Source organism: Lemur catta, chromosome 1, assembly GCF_020740605.2.
Source record: "Lemur catta isolate mLemCat1 chromosome 1, mLemCat1.pri, whole genome shotgun sequence".
NCBI classification, from domain to species: Eukaryota; Metazoa; Chordata; class Mammalia; order Primates; family Lemuridae; genus Lemur; species Lemur catta.
In genome coordinates, this window is record NC_059128.1 from 82,410,918 (window position 1) to 82,432,961 (window position 22,044).

At 33.0% G+C, this 22,044-nt stretch overlaps 2 protein-coding genes across 2 annotated transcripts in view; one reads left to right on the forward strand and one right to left on the reverse strand.

Annotated features, from left to right (window-relative positions):
* The window catches only part of FGF7 (fibroblast growth factor 7), a 62,268-nt gene extending 51,611 nt beyond the window's left edge, over positions 1 to 10,657 (forward strand). The window contains exons 3-4 of the mRNA XM_045528841.1: positions 8,229 to 8,332; positions 9,426 to 10,657. Coding sequence (XP_045384797.1) covers positions 8,229 to 8,332; positions 9,426 to 9,620 — 299 coding nt within the window. The 3' untranslated portion in view covers positions 9,621 to 10,657. The remainder of the gene's footprint in view (positions 1 to 8,228; positions 8,333 to 9,425) is intronic.
* FAM227B (family with sequence similarity 227 member B) overlaps positions 1 to 22,044 on the reverse strand; it is a 181,453-nt gene that overhangs the window by 114,345 nt on the left and 45,064 nt on the right. The gene's annotated exons all lie outside the window — the stretch shown is intronic.

Genomic DNA, 22,044 nt, shown 5'->3' on the forward strand with positions numbered 1-22,044 from the left:
CAAATTTAGGAACAGGATACATAAAACTGCCAACTCAACATCTTCATAAAAACTCCAACACATTATCACTCCTACCTCAGTAAAAATAGCATCCCCCTAACTTTTCTCACACACTCATTCTCAAAATAACCTGGGTTTGAAATGATCTTTGACTTTTCCAACTCCTTTTGCCTTAGCTTCAACATCCATTAGGCCTGGAAGTTGAAGAAATGGGCATAGCAAGAGGAATGAGTAAATGTGACAGAATTAATTTAGATCATTGCTGTTAAGTATATATTGAGTATTTGTGTTCTGTCACATTTGCTGAAAGAAGCTATGTTTGTCATTAAAGTGGTATATCCCAGTATTATATACCATTTCCTAGGAGACTAACAAAGTAGAAAAGTAGTGATAAAGAGATCAGCCAGAAATAATTAAAAGAAATGCTTCTAAAAACTCAGCAGCTTGCTGGGAGAAATTCTAGGATGTAAGGACACCAAGGGAACCACTGCCATTAACTTGGAACGTATTTGTTATGTTTGTCCTGTGTCCGAGACAGTCGCCAATTATGTGTAATATAAATATAAGCTGTTTTTCTTGACTAGATATGAAAAAGAAAAGGCTTAAGATATTCTTTTCTATGCTACAGCTTGTAACAGAAGATAAGTATTTTTAGAGGGGTAGAAAAACTAATTCAGAAAGGAAGGCAAGAAGAAACGAAATCTAAAGAGGTTAGGGAATCCAAACCATCAATAAGAATATGGCAAATGGAAAAAGCTGATACAAAGGAGAAAGAGAACAGAAATGCAGAGTACTGAAAACAGTTAAGTGCCTAATAACTTGTTTATTCACAAATGAACAATTATGATATTCTATTCAAGAATCTGGCCTTTTTGAAAGAATGGCAACAGCATCTCATACTTTATTTAACAATAACAAGCAATCAGAAAAGCTAACTGAAATTAGGTAATTCCCTGGCTAGGAATTGAACACAGGTTTGACACAGCTTACTAGGAGGGCTGTGGTCTTCCTGACATGTAGCAAGATGTAAAAGACAGCTAGTGAAGATTTATTAAGCTAACTAAATGCTGACACATGTAGGAGTAAATGACAGCATCAGAAGAAACCTGGGATCCCTAGTGACACTGAAGTTCTAAATAAGAAAACGAAAGACATGAAAGCACAGGTGTTGTTTTCATTTCTTCTTCTAGTTTAACCTCATGACTTTACAGCTCTCTAACAAGCTGTAGCATAGGAAAGAGTATCTCAAGCCTTTTCACTTTCATATCTAGTCAAGAAAAACAACTTATATTACACATGATTGGTGACCATCTTGGATACAAGGAAAAACACAACAAATACGTTCCAAGTCAACTTGTAAAGTCATGAGAATTCTAGTTTAATCTGATGACTTTACTATGAAAGTAAACACATAACTACTAACAATAGTGTTGAAAATAGGACTTGTCTTTTTGGCTTAAAATAACTGCAAAAATGGACTCTTGGATTTTTATGTATATTTTATGAAGAATGCATCTGCCAGGAGAATGAAATTGAGGTGTATTAATTAAGATTCAGTTTGGCTTAAACAAAATAGTTTATTTCTCTATACAATAAACATCTGGAGCAGTGACAACTCTGAACCACAAAAACATCTGGGAGTTTCTAGGTTCAGTTAGCTCACTGTTTCACAATCACCCTGTTCTTATAATCCAAAGTAGAATTCAAATTCAAGGAGAAGGATGGAATAAGGGAAGAAAAAGTAATTACAAAGGGCTTCTGCTGGCTACCTCTTAGGAAGATTTCTGGAAGTTGCCATAGGACATTTCACTTAAATCATATCAGCTAGAACTTGGTCACATGGCCACACTAAGCTGTGAAGGAGACTGAAAAATGTAATGTTTATTTTGTGCAACCAGCTAAACATTCTATTGTTATGGAAGAAGAGGAGAATGGAAATCTTTGCTCAGAAAGTTGGGGAGAAAAATGCCTGCATATGATTGAATGACAGAATGTCATAATAAATGACATTGTGCTATCATGAGCTTGAAGACTTAAAGACCAAAGATATGACAAGAAAAGAACAGAAAGCTCAGTATGCTTTATGAAAAGGGTCAGGATTAAAACATATAATTTCAAATGAGTATAAAAAAGCATAAATGCAATGTTAAATACTAAATGGAAAAAGAGCTACATGACGCTACATGAAGCTACAGAGCTACATGAAGACATCTCCCGAATTTGCCAATGGCTAATAAGTGAAAGGAATAGCTAATTTGTTGGGTGCCACAATTTTTAATGTACTCACGTATCATTTATTTATGATTTATTCCCTGCCAATTTATACAGAAATGAGGTGTCTGAATCAAAACTCACCATTTCTTAAGCAATTATATGTGGACCACCCAGAGGTTTCCACAGTACTTGGGGAATTAATTTGACTAAAGACATAATGGACTCTTTTTTCAATTTCCATATTTTAAAAAAATCAATTTTATATTTTTTCACTTTAGAAAAGAATGGTTTGAGTGCCTCCATAGACATGTCAAATATGAATACCTAGCAATTAGAGAGATGAAATAAATTTGCTCATGACTTAACCCATGCTTCCATTATTTAATACAGTTTTGATGACTCTCACTATTATATAAATAGGTTCATCTATTGCCATGTGCTGTTAAATTTATAACCTTAACAGGCTGTTGATTAATAACCAAAAGTATAAAGGACACTGAGTTAAATATTAGTTAATAAGAAGCACAAAAATAACTCCAAAATTTACTTTAATTTTTTAAATTGAGGTATATTTGAAAACTAACAGTTCACTTTTAGATAATCTCCAGATCAGTAAAGTCCTAGTGCCTAGAATGGGGTCTGTCAATAAACACTCAATAAGTGTTGTTAAATAATTTTATTCATTTATTTTTATTTATTTTTTTTAGAGACAGAGTCTCATTCTGTCACCTAGGCTGGAGTGCAATGGTATAATCATAGCTTACTCCAGCCTCAAACTCCTGGGTCAAACAATTCTCCTGCCTCAGCCTCCAGAATAGCCAGGATTGCAGGTGCACACCAGCACACCTGGCTAATTTTTTTTTTTAATTTTTTGTAGTGACAGATTCTCACTATGTTGCCTAGGCTGATCTTGAACTCCTGGGCTCAAGTGATCCTCCCGCCTCAGCCTTCCAAAGAGCCTATAAAAATTTCAGGGGCATACAAATATATTTAAATTTTAAAATGAAAACATTGGCAGTAAAATTTGAAAATAAAATAAAAATAGAGGTTAGCAAATATCTAACAAATAAAATATACCATTATGCTAGCTTCATTATTTATTAAATTTAAGGATTTTTCATAACATTTGAAAATGATTTGTTAATATTTTTTCACTTTCTAAGAATTGCAAAGAATGTAAAATATTTGCTGAAAATTTATTTATAGCTAAGGGTAAATTCAATGAGTTATTTTATGTCGAGTAATTTCAAAAGAAAAATTATGCAAAACTTTAAAATAATTATAAAATATTATGCCTATTATGTAATATAGATGCATTTTAATATGTTTGATCTGTATAGAGTGGTATCAGGAAATAACAGTACCTAGAGCCTATAAAGATCTTAAAACAGCTCTGATTGAGAGAAAAATTTGGAAAGGGGATTCCTGTAATCTCCTGGAAAGAGAAAGGAAAGGAGGGACTGAAGATGTCCCAGGGAGGCAGAAGGTAGAATCAAGAGTCAACTGTTTTTAAAAGCAATACTTTTGAATTTACAATAGCAAACACACACATTATTTAATAACTGGAGCAATAACATGCAGTATAGATCAAAAATATAACACTGAGATACAGGATTTTAATATGTCAAAAATACTGCATTTCTTTAGAAAAATTCTTTGCTATCTTTGTAATTGTGTCAGTGTGTAAAATCATAGCAGCATAAATACATATCTTAGCCTTATTCTTTAATTAAAGCCATACTAACATTAAATGAGTAAACAACTTGATCAAACATAAGTGCTTTGCATGGTTTACTATATTTACTTACATAATTTAATTATAATTTGCAACTTGATAGTTTAAAATATCATTAAGAAATTCTCCAGACATTCTGGAGCACACTGAACATTTCTGTATGCATGTGCTATGGAGTTTCTATTTATAAACCCATATATACAGAGGAGTATAAGATAACCAAAAATATTCATCCCATAAATACAAGGGTACAATTTACAACATACAGTCAAATTGCAACTTTAGAAGACCAGAAGAAATGGAATTAATTTAGAAAAGTTGTTTTCAAACTTTTTAGTCTTGGGACTACTTTACACTCTTAAAAATTATTGAGGGCAACAAAGATCTTTTGTATATATGGGTTATAACTACTGAAATTTACTGCATTAGAAATTTAAACTGAGGCATTTTGAATACATGTATTTATTAATTTATTTAAAAAATAACAATAATAGCCCCTTACAGGTCAATATGAACACCAAGTGATAACAATAGCATAGGAAGAAAGCTGGGCTTACACAGTTCCAGTCATTTTCTCCTCTTATCTACTCTTCTCATCCAATTAATTTCCCTAAAATATCATTTCTATCCTGACATTTTTCAAATTTCAAAGCTCTAATGACTCTTCATTGTCTGTAAATAAAAGTTCAAATTCCTTAAATTGGCATTCAAGACCCTCAACAGTCTGGCCCTAACTCTGTCTTATTATTTGTCACACTTCCTATTCCAGACATACAGCTGTAGTTTCAATCTTCTGAACATGACTTTTGGATCTCTGCTTCTCTCTTTGTACTACTACTTTTCTTTCTCGGTTAGCATAAATGTTTGCATCTTTTCTACCAATGCCAATCCTTTCCATCCTTCCAGATCTAAGTCAAGCTCTATCTATACCTCAAATCCTGCCTTGACCACCTAAAATAACACTCCTTTCTTCTGAATTGCTAGTGATTTTATTTTCCATCCATTATTTTTAGCAATTGGTGTATACTGCTGGGTATTACTCATTTTCTTTTTCTGTAGAAAGAGAAAACACTAACTGAATATGCTTTATATCTTTGGGAACAAATTTATTATGAGTGCTACTTATATGAATAAACTTGTCAAACACAAATAGAGATCTGCAAAAAAAAGACAAGCTTTTATATTTGTCTTATATGAGGCAACAGATATACTGTAGACAAAAGGACCAAGTATAATTAACCTATACTGGTAGCTAACTTAACATGTACACATTATATATTTTTATGTTATACTTTCTGAGCAACTCCCTGGCTTGTGGAGGATAGAATTTCATAAGTTTACTTTACAAATACTTCTGTAGGTATTTGTGCATATAGAAAGGAACATTGCTTCCTACTCTACACCTGAACAAAGAGTGATAATGTTAATTTCTTCATTCTTGAGTTTTCCTGAGTAGAAAGGAACATAGGACAAAAAGCAAAACAGACAATAAAGTCAAGGTTGATATATGGTATTGATTTTGCCAACACTGCTTAATGCGGTCCCAAACAATTGACTTTTAGATACATTGATTTCCCAGTGTGAAAGAATTTTTTTAATATGTCAAGCAATTAAGAATATAGGAACCTAGTAATATGCTGAAAATAAATACATACATACATGCATAAATAAATGAATAAATAAATAAATAAATAAAATAGGAATGTAGTCATTTTTAAATCTATTCTCATCCCAGTTAATGGTAGCATCTTTACCACAATTTTTTGGTATCCTTAACCCTAATACGTGAAGGTACAAGATTAACCATGTTCATCCCCTATTGAGTGTTAAAGTGCAATGAAGAAATGGTGGGCAATGGACAGGAAATAGAGGAAAGGCTTTGGGAATGGAGCAATATGGACATATTGTCATGACTGAACCTGAAAGGGAAGGTGTCCACATATCATATTAACAATAACTGTATTATTCAACAGTTATATTTTATGGACAATTTTTCTGTAAAAGAAAAGCCAGCAAACATTACAGACTTCATTCCCTAAAACAACTGAGCATGAAAGATACTCTAAGCCTGTGCATCAGCATTCTCTTTTTCATCTAAAAGAAAATATAATATTGAATAAAGAGAGGAAAGGCAGGAGTAAAAAGACTTGAAGGAAAGGAAAACATTGAATTCATAAAATTTTATAATGGTAAGATCTTTAGAAACAAACTATTTCATAGGTCCTTAAATAGACACATGTACTCAATTTTGGAGGTATTGCAAATTTGTTGAATCAATGAATTTCTTCAGTATTCCTCACTGTATTAGTACAAATTTAACCAATTAGTATTCTGATGCATGGTATATTATTTTCCTTTGTGCTTCTTTTAATGAAAATGAAGAAGAGTTAGTTATAGTTACCAGATAGAGTGCTCAAAGAGGGCAGGACTTGTCTCTGAATTGAGCCTGGCATAGAATTGGCTCTCAGTGAGAATCTGTTGAATGTATGAATCAACATCATAATCCCTCATGTGCTTATAAGCAATTATTAAAATTTTCTTAGCCTCTTCAGGCCTATGTTCTCCAAAATGCTTTGTTCTCTTTTAATTAAGATATATATATACAGATATGTTTGCTGTTTCTATTAGATTTTAACTTCTCGAGTTCAGAAAACATGGCCATTTTTCTTAATTTGTATCCAAAAATTATAGTATAGTTTTATGCATTCTGACAATGCTTCAAAAATACTTAAAAAATTACTATCCATTCCTTTGCATTTTCCTCATAAACCCAAATTTCTAGATGAGCAGCTATGAAACTCCCAACTGGATGAGCTCTGAGTAGTGTGAAGTATACAGTGTATTGGGAAAAGAGATTCTGTACATAATGTATATGTGAGGCAAATGACAAATATTAGCTAGGTTACATTCAATTTCAATGATGTGTGTAGCGCTTTTATTACCCAGATAAGAAAACTGAAGCCAAAAGAATAATAAGAGAATGAAGTGAAGGTATGGGGGAAAAATCAGATTTTGTTTTAATTAAGTGAATATTTTAGAAAACAGCTTTTGGAGACCTGATTTACACAGATAATCTTCACTTGGAATTTTCTTTGCATTGCATTAGGCACAGGTACGACAGTGTCTCAGGGCTGCACCTCCATATAGAGAGTATAATTAACAACAAGTTATATAAAAGATGCACTAAACTTTTAATCCCTACATCATTTGAATAAATTTCTTGAGATTTTACTGTATTTGGTGTATCATTAAAATACAGTATTTAAGGAAGACATATATAATGAAAGAAAATAGTAGGCTAACATTCTTGTGAAAGTACATATTTTGTAAAAAAATGTCAACAAAGATTTTTTTCAGGACAATAACAATTGTATAGAGCTTTATTAGTTATTAGAAATATATATGAATATATTTATATATCTAAATTAGCTTCCTTCTTATTTTTTGTCCCAATATAATGTTCAACAAATATTTAAAAATTAATTAGAAAAGTATAGTTATAAAATATTATATGAACAGGATTCATAATTTTATTTAAATAAAACATACTCACTATCAATTTAAAACAATCTTTTTTTAAGGCAGTAGGCTTTGTTTACCATCACTTATATTTGCTTTAATTGGAATTTTACTCACTTGCAGTATATTCAAGACCTAGTACGTTAGCAAACATTTTTAAGATAAAGTTTAGCCAAATAGAAAAGTAAAGATGTTAGCTTATTATATACTTTCATAGTATTATATAATAATTAAGAGCCAAAATGTCTGGGCTAAAATTGTAGTTCTGCCACTTACCAGGTACAAGAGTTCAGGCAAATTACTGTGTTTCAGTTTCTTGATCTATAAAATGGGGCTAATAAGGGTACCTGCCTCATAGTCTGTAGTGATGACTAAATGAGTTAATACATAAGAGCACTGGAACAATCCTTGGCATATAGTATGAGTTCAATAAACATTAGGTACTATTGTTACTATTATAGGAAATTAGAAACGTAATTCTAGGGATTAAAAAGCTTAATTTGAATATATAACTATTTCTTTGAACACAGATATCTTTTTCTACAAAATAAAAAATCATCAGTTTGCATTTCATATATTTAATGACTACTCTGATATTTGTATGTATGTGTTACGAGGAGCAGGTCTCAGGCTGAGTAAATAATCACATTAATAATCATAACAACTTTCAGTTGAAACAGAAATAAGAACAAATGGCCATTCTTGGATAATCAGCAAACCTGAATGAATAATTGACATATCTTTCTGTGGTCCCTTGCAGATATCATGGAAATCAGGACAGTGGCAGTTGGAATTGTGGCAATCAAAGGGGTGGAGAGTGAATACTATCTTGCAATGAACAAGGAAGGAAAACTCTATGCAAAGGTATTAATAATTGATAGCTTACACTTAATTTTTCAAAGTTAATTTTGTCAAAAATCTTGCTTTTCTGAAAAGTAAAAATGGAATTAATTTCTCTCCAACTGCATAGCTTAATGATTTCATTAAAACACTTTATACTCTGGCATTAAGAAAAAATATTTTCTGTGCAACCTTGGACAAATTGCTTGAGCCCTCTGGACTTTGGTTTCTTCATCTATAAAATGACTTTTAAGTGTCTTTCCAGCTCTAAAATTCCATGTGCATTTTAGATATTTAAAATCTAAACTTTCCATTTTTCAGTATTAAAGCTCTTTTTGTTAAAGTTCACCCAATTTGCACATTGCTGACATGAAAATTCTTGGGAAAAAAAGTCCTGAAGTGTTCAGTTCATTTATCAACATCAGTCTCACAATCATGAGCTTTGAACTGTAAGCATTCATATTGTTCCCACTTTATTACAATCCAAAATATGTAACAGTCCATCCCACTATAATAAAGTATAATTCACTGTCTTTTGTATTCCCACAGCTCAGCATAATTCTTGGCACAGGCTAATTATTATAGGTTTAATACTATAGGTTATAATATAGGTTTAATTGAATGAGTGAATGGTTGCATGGATAAACAAATAAATTAACTTTTTATTTTCTGTTACCATTGAAGGCAATGTAGTAGTAAATGAAGAAAAGTTGTGAAATATGACCCTCACCTGAGGGAGGCAGAACTCTTCTAACGATACCAAATTTCCAGTGCTTCTGGAATGAGTGACTTGGAAAGACCAATATGAGGTTTACTAATTAGGGGGAAATAGATCCGAATACTAAAGAACAGTAGACACTGCTAAAAAGCTACATTTTTGAAACCATGTTGCATAACTGTGTATTATGTTATCTTTTCTTCTTTTAAATTTAAGATGTCCTTTTTAAAAAATATATTACATAAGTATATATAATAAACTGCATTAGGCCTACTTGACTTGAGGTTTAAAAAAGTCCCGTATGTTTTAATTCTGTCAAATACCACCTGCTTACTTTTTATTTAATTCATCCCCTCTAAAAATCATTTGGGTAATGTTGTTTGTTTGTTGTTTTAACAGAAAGAATGCAATGAAGATTGCAACTTCAAAGAATTAATTCTGGAAAACCACTACAATACATATGCATCAGCTAAATGGACACACAATGGAGGAGACATGTTTGTTGCCTTAAATCAAAAGGGAGTTCCTGTAAGAGGGAAAAAAACGAAGAAAGAACAAAAAACAGCCCACTTTCTTCCTATGGCAATAACTTAATCGCATATAGTATATAAGAAACCAGTTCGAGCAGGGAGATTTCTTTAAGTGGACTGTTTTCTTTCTTTCTTTTCTTTTCTTTTTCTTTTTTAAGTAACCAAGAAAGGCTGGAAAACTACTGAAAAACTGATCAAGCTGGACTTGTGCATTTTTGTTTAAGACACTGCATTAAAGAAAGATTTGAAAAGTCTACACAAAAATCAGATTTAGTAACTAAAGGTTGTAAAAACTTGTAAAACTGGTTGTACAATCATGGTGTTAGTAATAGTATGTTTTTTTCTTAAATTAATTTACCCTTAAGAGTATGCTAGATTTGATTATCTGATAATGATTATTTAAATATTCCTATCTGCTTATAAAATGGCTGCTATAATAATAATAATGCAGATGATATTATATAAGGTATGTCAGACCTAAAGGCTGCTGGAATGATTTGTCAGATAATCAAACCAACACTAACTATGGAAGATGAGCAGTATTTAAAATGCTTTCTAGAGAAAAAATTATAAGCCACTTAAACTCTAATCAGAATAAAAAAAATATTCTCAAAAATTCTATTATGAAATTGAGTCAAACAGGTTTTTTTACAGAAGTATAGGATTAGAACATGCTTGTAACCTATCTTGTTACAAGAACAAAGTTCATAATGCTGCTCAAATTGAAAGGGGATATTTTCAAAAATCTTGTATATAAAATAGCAATAATGTTGATAATACTGTACTTCATCTCACTTGCCACAAAATAACATTTTATAATCCCTAAAAGTAAAATTCATAAATCCTCAAGTTTTTTTTCAAGTAACATAATCTATCTTTTATATTATTCATATTTGGGAATATGGCTTTGAATAATGCTCTTTCCATAAATAATCATGCTTTTCTTCCTGTGGTTACAGCATTAAACTCTATTTTAAGTTGTATTTGAACTTTATTGTTTTGTTATTTAAGTTTATGTTATTTATAAAAAAAACAACCTTAATAAGCTGTATTTGTTTCATATGCTTTTAATTTTAAAGGGATAACAAAACTGTCTGGCTCAACTGCAAGTTTCCCCTCCCCCTTATGACTGATACCAAGTCTAGTACTCAGCACTTGGACCAGCAAATTCTGGAAGGCAGACAAAAATGACAGCCTGCAGCAATGCTTACAATAGATGTCTCCCAGGGAAAATATGTGAAAAATGTTTTGCCACACACTCTTGCCAATTGAATTATATAAGTTAAATCATTATAAATAAAAGAATTCATAGGATTTTAAAGTAAGAAAATAGTTGAGTGTAAGAATAGAAAAGTATCATATTTAAAAACTATGTATATATAAATTTAGCAATTTTCTAATGTCTAGAAATCTCTGCCATTCAAAAGGTAGCGGCATTGAAAGTTGTTTTCCTATTAGATGGCAAAAGCACAATGCCCCAAATAGAGGATATACTTAGGGAAAGGGGACCCAGAATATCATGAATGCTTGAGGGCAGGCTACAGATAATGGATTTTTAGAAAGATTAATTCTTATTTCAAAATTATTCCATTGGCAGCAGATCTTAGTAGCATTTTGTATGTTCACCAATGGAAGACAACATTCATTTAAATTAAACTGTTGGTACACTAATCATTGTGGTTTTAATTTCAAATTATTTGTCATTCAAGTCCCTTTACATAAATACTATTTGGTAATACATTTACAGGTAATAATTATATGAAATGTCTAGGTCAACAGAAACAACAGATTCATTTTATTTTCTTGTGCTTCACCTACATGACCAGGCTGCAGGAGGTTAGAAAGAATTGCCCTTCCTCAAATATGCTCTTGGGAGATAGCATGAATGATACCCTGAACTATAATCTGATTCAAGGACCTTACTAGCCTAGGTTCCTAGATTAGGCTTCTATGACTGGAGTCTTGTGAGCATACAGAGCACAGAGGAGGACTTAACGTTTTGCACATTTCTTTCCTTAGTGCCCAGCAGAGTGTCTGTCCATAATCAATTTTTTATGTGAATTCATTCAATGTTTAAGTATAAAAGAAAATTCATAGTGAAACTAATCATACTTTAAAGAGTTAGAGTGAAACATGATTATACAGAATTTAAAACAGAAATAGTGTACATACATACAGGATACAAGCTATGTTAGGACCAAATACTCTTATCTGTGAAGTTATCATTACCATCAAATTACACAGGAATGCCAAATTAGGCAAAACCGATATTTAGTAGTGAATCCATTCCTGATAGTATAGGTTGTCTACAAAATCTTCCTAGAAACATTTACTTTTAATTCTTTGTTTTCATCCTTTTTTTTACATTTATGATGCAAATTTTAGAAAATAAAATCTGTTCTAGTTACATGCACTTAGAACTGTAGAATCTTAAAACTGTAAGGGGGCTCTGTCCCTCTTACTCATTTGTAGACCAGGAAATTGAGATTTTTAATACACCCAAACCTATATGGCTGGATAGGTGCAGAACTGTCATAAAAGTATAAGTCACTTAGCATATGCTTCTTATCCTTAGGTTATTAGGATTATTAACTAGTGGTCTCCTGTTTTTGCTTGTTTGTTTTTTATTTTTATTGAGATATGATCTCTACATTTTCACGCAAATATGACCATGTTTTGGCAATTCACTTCACACCAAATGATTAATCTATGCTACAATGATTTGACTCAAAAGGAGAAAAGAAATGATGTGATTTCCAGTTCTGATTCCTATTCTACATTTAAATATACCCCTTTATTTATGAACGGAAAGTATTATGCAAAATATCCATAAAAACAGAGTAATCCTTTCTAAAATGCTCTTTGAAAGATAAAATTAAATACATGGGTTTCCAACAATTAGGAAGGAAAACATTAAATAGAAGAACATGAAATGTTATAAGAGTAATACAAAAGATACTTTCAATACAATAAGTGAACTAAAACATTTTGGCATAGATAATACATAATATAAATAAATCATCAGCCTTTGAGTTGCCTGAAAATTCAATTAAATGATAGAAGAGAAGGAAGATGCTGGAGATGAATTCTTAGAGTTTCTATCACTTAGAGTTTGCTCTTCTGGTTCTCTAGAGTGCCAAAGAACATAAAGATGGACCAGAGGACCCAGCTTTATATAGTGAAAGCAATTCTATAACAACAAGAACCCTAAAGCAGTACCCCTTATAATTTTCTACTGAAATACCCATAATAATAGAGGTATAGAATAAGAGTCTAGGGAATAATGCAAAGGTAGCCCACCAAAGACAGAAAATTTCTTGAAAACTTCCGTTATCTTAAAATTCATGTGATTTTTGCATTTTACTCTATAACACATTTATGTTTGCTTTAATATGAAAATATCTCCAATTAACACCAGGGAGCAAAATTGGTGCTTTAGAATGACTTATAAGATTTATCATGTGGCTTCATTTACACCCTTATCCCATTGCCACTTACTTAGGCATAAATAAGACATAAGAATTCCTCTACCTCCCATAGTCCAACTTTACACATAAATAACACACAGCTAAAGAAAACCAAAACATAAACTAAGTTCACCATGTACAGGAGTGATGCTACATATATTTAACAGCCAATATGGGTGGATACTGGCCAATCAGAATATAGCACTGACCTACCAGAATGAATGTGGGCCTCTATGACTAACTTGTGGGTACCAGATCATTATCAGCCTTGACCATTTCTATGATCACCCTAAAACAGTGTTTTGGAAAATATCTATTAATTGGGCTCTCTGGTTTGAGTTCCTACTGTGTACCTTAATATGATAATAGTTCATTAAAACTTCATGTCTAACTGCTTCAGCATTGTTGTCAGCTACTCTTTATTTCACTTCTACGCAGTATTTATTCAAAAAAGCTGCTACTTTCAATGAAGATGATTTGTTTCTTCAGGCCCACATATGCTCCCACCTGTCCTCCAACTTTGAATGGTTTATCGAGAAAATTTACTTTCTCTTGAGTTGAAGAGATTTGACAGGAAGCAAGAAATAGTAGTACTAGTCTCTTCCCAATAATCCTTGATTCTACTCTTCTCAAATTATACTTTTTAGGGAACTAGGAATTTATTCTCACCTAGGAAGATGCCACTTATGTTTTCCTTTTACTTCTTGATTATTATTGTGGTTTCATTTTTCAAATCCCCATCACTGAATATACGAGAGCCTATACAAAATTATTTTCTTTCACATCATTGGTACTTACATCCTAATAATTGAAATGTGAGATCATGAATAATAACAATTAGCTTAAAGATGACAAATCCTTCTCTTGATGAATCCTGCCATGTATTAGTTATCTATGGTTGTGTAACAAATTAAAACTTAATGGCTTAAAACAACAAATATGTATTATCTCATAGTTTATGTGACTCAGGAACCTAGGCATGGTTAACCTAGGTGTCTCTGGTCAGAATGCCTCATGAAGCTGCAATCAAGGTGTTGACCAGGGCTGCAGTCATCTATCATAATACTCAACTCAGAGAGGGATCCATCTTAGGTCCTCAGGTCCTGGATGTTGGCTGGACACATCACTTCCTCACCACATGGGCCTCTCCATACTACTGCTTGCAACATGACAGTTTGTTTCCCACAGAGCAAGGAATCAGAGAGAATGAAAGAAAGTGCCCAAAATGGAAGCCATAGTATTTTTTAATAACCTAGTTTATTTTTTATTTATTTTTATTTTTTATTACTATTTTAGCATATTATGGGGGTACAAAAGTTTAGGTTATGAATAACCTAGGTTTAAAAGTGATGTCACTTCTGCCTACACTTATGGGGAGGGTATTACACAAGGGCATAAATACTGGAGGCTGGGGATCACTGGAGGCCATCTAAAGGCTGCCTAATCCAAGTCATACACTAGATGTTTTTAAAGCCCCTGTCATAAACTGGGATTCTACAGGCCCTAGGTAAGAGTAGTTAATGGCTTTCAGTGGTGAGCCATTCAGCAGAGAAAGAGATGAAGTAAATTAGTCTCTGTGGAAACATTCTTGATTCTTCCCTGAGGGATACTGTATGGTCCATTCCTACCCAGCATAATTAAGGAAAGGTCTTAACTATAGTCTGTACTTCCTATTATCCCAAATTGAGCCTCCTTACAACTCCTAATGTAGCTGGAAGACTAAAAATATCACTTTGCCTCCATACGAAGGAAATTACCCTGCTTTCAGACTCAAAATGAAGATAATCCTCCCTTTAACTGTTCTACCTCAAGAGGATAAGGTCATGGATGTTAGCTGAAAATCCTTTGGGCTATAGAGAGTTTTGTTCTAAACAGTGGAGGCAATAAGTCACAAGTTGCCCAAAACAATCTAAAGATAGGGCCTAAAAAGAGTCTATCTTCTTTTGAAAAGTTTCTGTTCATGTCGACCACTTTTTGATAGGGTTGTTTGATTTTTTTCTTGCTGATTTTCCTGAGTTCTATATGGACTCTAGTTATCAGCCCTTTATTGGATGTGTAACATGCGAATATTTTCTTCCATTCTGTAAGTTGTCTGTTTGCTCTCATGATAGTTACCTTGGCTGTGCAGACGCTTTTTAATTTGATGATGTCCCACTTATTTATTTTTGTTGTTGCTGTGATTGCCTTTGGGGTCTTCTTCATAAATTCTTTGCCTAGGCCAATGTCTATAAGAGTTTTGAAAAAAATGTTCAACATCTATAATCATCAGGGAACTGCAGATCAAAACCACAATGAGATATCGGTTACCTCCAGTGAGAATGGCCTTTACCAAAAAGTCCCAAAACAATAAATGTTGGCACGGATGTGGAGAGATAGGAACACTCGTACACTGCTGGTGGGACTGCAAACTAGTACAACCTCTGTGGAAAGCAATATGGAGATACCTCAAAGAACTAACAGTAGAACTACCATTTGATCCAGCAATCTCATTACTGGGCATCTACCATAAAGAACAAAAGACATCCTATAAAAAAGACATCTGCACTCAAATGTTTATAGCAGCACAATTCACAATTGCAAAGATGTGGAAACAACCCAAGTGCCCATCAATCCATGAGTGGATTAATAAAATGTGGTATATGTATATCATGGAGTCCTACTCAGTCACAAAAAACAGTGGTGATCTAGCACGTCTTGTATTATCCTGGATAGAGCTGGAACCCATTCTACTAAGTGAAGTATCCTAAGAATAGAAAAACAAGCACCACATGTACTCACCATCGAATTAGTTTTAACTGATCAACACTTAAGTGCATATATAGTAGTAACTTTCATCGGGTGTCGGGCAGATGGGAAGGGGGGAGGGGTATGGGTATATACACACCTAATGGTTGTAGTGTGCACTATCTGGGGGATGGACATGCTTGAAGCTCTGGCTCGGGTGGGGCAAGGGCAATATACTTAACCTAAACATTTGTACCCCCATAATATGCTGAAATAAAAAAGAAAAAAAAAGACCTAAAAAGGATTGAAAGCAATTGATTTCAATGCTAGATGCACACCAGAAAGACCTGGATTTTTTTTTTTTTTTTTAATACTGAGGCCTAGGCCCTAACCAAAGCCAATTGCATCAGTATATATGGGAGGGAGGCCAAGCAGTGGTATTTTTAAAACTCCCCAGAAGATTCTAATGTGCCTATGTAATTGAGAACTAATTAGGTACTCAGGAAAAAAACAAAAAATCTCTTTAGGAACTATACCTGGTTCTTCATCTTTTTTTCTTCCTTAAACACCTCAAAAAGATTTATTCCCAACACCCTCTACTTACGCTCCCCCCCCCACCTCCAGTTTTCCTAGATGCCTACATAATTTTTGCTATTCCCAATTGGGACTAAAAGGACATGAAAACACTAGAAATAGAGCAACAATTATTTTTGCATCAAAATGATTACCGACCACAAAGTACATAAATGTACCTCCTCCCCCTCCATAGTCCCTTCTCAAACAGAGAGGCCAGATTAATTCTGTTAGAATATATTTCAGATCTTGCAACTCTTCTGTTCAAAACTGCAATCGTTTTCCACATGATTCAGAATTGCAGCCTGTTTTTATAGTGGCTAAAGAGTGGCAATGGAGGAGGGTAATTAAAAACTTTGCTGCTGAATTAGGTGTGGGCAAGACAACAGGGAAAAAGTAATAAAAATCTAGAGGAATTGTGCAGTCAGCTTGATTGGCAGATATTGAATTCTCAGATTATAAAGAAACTGAAATTGGGTATTATAGATAATATTTAATGGGAATGATAATTAATTAGAATCATACTCAGAGGAAAGCCCTGCATCAAAAATTGATGAATGTACCTTTTTATGTTCGAAGTGAACATAAAATATTTGTCATATATATATCAATGATTCTCCACTTTACTGAAATTTTTCTATTAATCAACCAATTAATGGATCTGACTAGTCTAGAGGAGAGGGTTTCTACTTTACTATTATTTATTTAACTTATCTCCTATTGTTGGTTATTTTTTGGTTGTTTCAAATTTTTTGTTAACATAAATATGGATATTTTTGTATATACTTCTTTATATTTCTGATTCTCTTAGGATGATTACACAAAATTCATTTGAAAAACTGATTTTCAGAAAGTTTTTTCCAAAATACATTCCAATCATCAGTGCATGGGTGTTGATATACATTCTAATTTTTGTGTTCAAAATGTAGTCAGCTTTCATTCTTGTCTCAATCTCATATGCTGCCTAATTTCTTCATCTTTCTAAATTACTGCTCTGTGTCAGTTGCCAATTTTAGACCCATACTGGCTCCTTGTTGCCTATTGGGTTTAGTTTAAATTCCTAAAACTAGTACCCAAAGCTGTTAAATAATTGGCTCTATCTTACCTTTCCAATTTTTTCACTGTTCAATACAAACCTTATAATTTCTTTAGGCCATTGTGTTTGTCATGCTTTACACAGACCATGTTGATTCTGCCTCTGAGCTTTGTCTATATTGTCCCAACAATCTAGAATATCTCTACTGTCACTGTAAATTCATACCCTTCTCTGCTCTTAGACACAAGCCTCAAGTTTAATGATTTTTTCATTCTCTGAATCCTATTGCACTCTAGTAAACAATTGCATACATACATAGACATATACACATATATATGTACATGTATAACGTTTATGAATATCTGTCTTCATCTACTTCAGTTAAACAAGCACATCTTGAGAATCTACCACATTTGTGTCAGGCACCATATGATAAATATGTGTTAAGTGTGATAACAGTAAAAATGGCTATTGCCTTTTTAAAATTCCCCATGGAAGCTAGTCATAAACTAGAACCTCAAAAAGTACTAAATACTCTTAATACTTGCTTGCTAACTGGTCCACACGAATTATCCAAATTATTATTAAATTTGATTCATAACAATAATATCTGTATAGTTCTATAAAAATACTGCCAATTTCTGGTTTTTGAGCTACTCTGTGCCTTATGTTGTCCTCTCCACTTCTGTTCACGTAGTCTTTCTCAACATAGTATAAAATATAACCAATAATAATACAACAATACAACTTATCAAATTGATATTTGTATGTCTGGCTGTCTTACTACTGTTTTAAGGATTTCTTCACTCTTTAGCTGTGCAAATTTCTTGGTTTTCTTTCAATGGTATATAATGAAAAGCACAATGTGGAGATTTTACTGGCTTAATTCTCAAAGTGCTACCTTATATCCAAGTTTTAAGGGTTCTTTTTTAATTGTCAATGAACACTGCTAACAGTAAGAGGTAACAAAATGACGGAGGCACCAATTAAAATTCAAGTACCTTTTATAACATACGGAGTCCTAACCCATCTGGCTATTACTTTAAGTATTTCTATAACATGTGATTTGCTAAATATCAACTATTAATAGTAGTTGTGTATGAGTAACTACTGTGTTTCTTTTTTACCTCCTCACAGTACAGTAATGTGCACTATGTACTTGAGAGCTAGTTGAATATAAGGATTTTTCTTATTTCTTGTAGTTTATAGTTTATGAAAATCATGAGATTTGTTAATGTTTTAACCTTAAACTCAGAGAAAGAGGAAAAGTTGGGTTTAAAATTGGGGGAGAGGTATAAAAATAGTTTTTCAAAAATGATCTTATCTTTACTTCAAAAGCTTAAATGGGGTATACCATAATAAGACAAATGAACGTTAAAACTTTAGTCTTGTAAATAATCTAACAATATACTGGTTAAGGGGAGCTGGCTTGTAAATCTTGAGTCATTCCAGATACTGAAATTCTATAACTGCTCACATTCCAGTCCTCAACAAGGAGATATTATGCCATTTTGTTTGGAAGGCAAATTTTAACTAGCCACTGTCTGTTTCTTTCATTAAAACCAAAAACCGAAAATTCTTTTTGTTAACATTCTGGAAAAAAGTTAACTCCACATGACAATAAGCATCTCAAATGTCAAGAAGAAGAAATAATGTCTTAAGTATGTTTTGGATTAGAAGAAGTAATTCTAAGATAGCAGTATAAATGAGCACAGATTATTCTATTCCTTGAAACTCACATATATGCATATGTATGCATGTGTATATATATTCATGCTTTACGCAGGTTCTGCTCTTGACTCTGGATCTGTGTCAGTCCTCCTCCAGCACACAGATTAAGGTTTTAATATACACAAAGACACAAAGACACACACACACACACACAAAGAGAGCTATAGGGAGGGAAGAGCTCTAAAATCATGAATCCAGTTTCTTGCTAATCCCACCTCAACAATTTACAACCACTTTGGAAGATTATTCAGCACCTATGAATAGAAGTCATAGAGTAACAAAATGTTGGAAAGGAGGAATGTAGCAATAATTTAACCACCTAAGTTTTCAGTTGGAAAAATAAGGCTCAGAGCAGTTATGTGACCTGCTCAAGGACATTCCAGTCTTTTATGTGCAAGTTGAATACATTAGAACTGGAAAAACACTAGAGACTATAGAAAAGTCTTCAAATAAAAACATCCTTTTGGTCCCGTAAATAAATTATCAGGGTATGTTTAGGGCATTCTCTATAGTGTGACTGAGTCCAGATTGGGGATAAGCAGCATAGAAACTGTAAAGCAATAAGCAGGATATGGTAGCTCTCAGATGCTATGGGCCAAGCTCCTTTACAGTGATTTCCTGTAGGATAGTAGTCCTCAAAGTTTTTGGTGTCAGGGCTCTTTTACACTCTTCAGAAGAAATGAAGACATCAAAGAAATTTTGTTTATGTGGGCTTTTGTATCTACTAATTGACAGATAGGCAATTAAAAGTGGAAAATATTAAATATTTCTTAATTCATTAAAAATAACAGGAATAAACCCATTTCATGTTAACATAAATAGCATCTTTTATAAAAAAATTACTTTCAAGAAAAAGATTTGAGAAGAGTTACATTGTTTTATATTTAAAAATCTCTGTAATATCTAGCTTGGTAGAAGACAGCTGGATTCTAATATATATATTTTTACATTTATTCTGTTATGATATTTTGGAAGTATATATGTACATATTAATATTAAAGTATATAAAGAAAATCCAGCATCACACAGATATGTAGGTAGAAGAAGGAGGAATATTTTAATAGCCTTTTCACATAATTGCAAATATTCTTTGACACTACAAGAAAACTTGACAAGTTGTAGTTTCTTAACGGTGGGTTGCAATGTGGAATCTGAAACCATTTCACTGTGCTTTATGTACTCCATTACATTAAAAGCCATTGATCTTGGGTTTTTAAAATTTATGTATGATTTTTTTTTGAGACAGAATCTCATTTTGCTATGCAGACTGGAGTGCAGTGGTGCGATTACTGCTCACTGCAGCCTCAAACTCCTAGGCAATCCTCCTGCCTCAGCCTCCCAAATAGCGAGGACTATGGGCATTTGCCATCATGCCTGGCTAATTTTTTAAATTCTCTGTAAAGACAGGATCTCACTTTGTTGCCCAGGCTGGTCTCAAACTCCTGGCTTCAAGCAATCCTCCAGCCTCAGCCTCTGAAAGTGCTAGGATTACTGGTGTGAGCTACCACACCTGTCCTATGTATGATTTTTAAAAAATATAATGCATTGGTCACTTGGAAAATACTGATTTAGTGAGTTATGTAGATCTTCTAAGTGTTGACACATTTCTTTATACAATATCAATAAATCATATTCATTAATATTACCACTGATCTCATCAGAAAAGTCTTTAAGTACTGAAAAACTCTCAAGATTGTGGTGGTGAATACAACTTCTACAAAATTTTTGTTTGATAGCTAAAATTATTATTATTGGCCACAGCAAAAGCACTCTATTAAATAAGGATTACTACACTATTCTTTAACTAGATGCCTGTAGTAGACATTTAGCTGTCTTCCAAAATTTGTGCTCTCCTTTCCATAGTGTAGAGTTATCACTATGTAGCAGCAGTCAGGGTTTTTATTTGCCAGACCTCCTTAGATCTAGGTATACCAGTGACTTGTTCTCACTAATGGTATGCGATTGGAAGTGATATGGGTCACTACTGAACCAAGACTTTTAAGAGTGTATGCCCACTCCTTTTTTTATTCTCTTGATGAGACAAATTCAAATGACTATTCAGTTCTATAGGGTGGTGAACCCTAAAGATAGAAGTAACCTGGAGCTTGGAATCACCATGTGGAGGAGAGGCACACACTGAACACTAATTAATGTAAAAACTCAGCAGATAGCATTAAAAGTAGGTTAGAGCTCTGGAGAAATATGAGAGGCTTAAAATTCAACTAAAGAAACATATAAATTTGAACCGATTTCTTTGTAGTCACAATGTAAGCAGAAGTTTACAGGAAAAAATATACCTCTTTAAGCAATCTTTGTCTTTTTGAAATGGTACAACTCCCCCATTTAGTTCTCCTATCAAAAACAGTGGTGTGTAGCAGATATATGCTTCCCAATGGAGGCTCTGTTTCTCTTAGAGGTTTAGAAATTTTGGCCCTTTGCTATCATTGTGCCACTATACTACTTTGGCCCCAGAGTATGGATTTTCCAACTATCAAAACCATTGCTTTGTATTTCTAGGGGTCCCAGTTTTTTATTTCTAGAGGAGTCCATAAACAAAATTGGGAAACAGGATAATTTTTCTCCCCAGTCTTCTACTACCTTTCTGGCTCTTCTACTTACATTCTTCCTTGTTCCTTCTCACCTATTAAAATTGAATCAAAGAAAGAATCTAAAAACTCATTCACATTTGCCATAAATGAAGGATTAAGGCTGTAGTAACTCTCATAAGTTACAACTCTTATCCTATGATGATGACTTTAAGCTTTAATATACTTACAAATCTGTAAAATTAAATGAGAGGTAGTATGTGAAGTTGTTAAGGGTTCATATTTTAAGGCCAAAATTTCAGGGATTTCAATTCCTATTCCAGCACTTATCAGTTATGTGACTTTAGGCAAGTTACTTGATCTACTTATGTTTCATTTTTCTCATTCATAAAATGAGGATGATAATAAAAG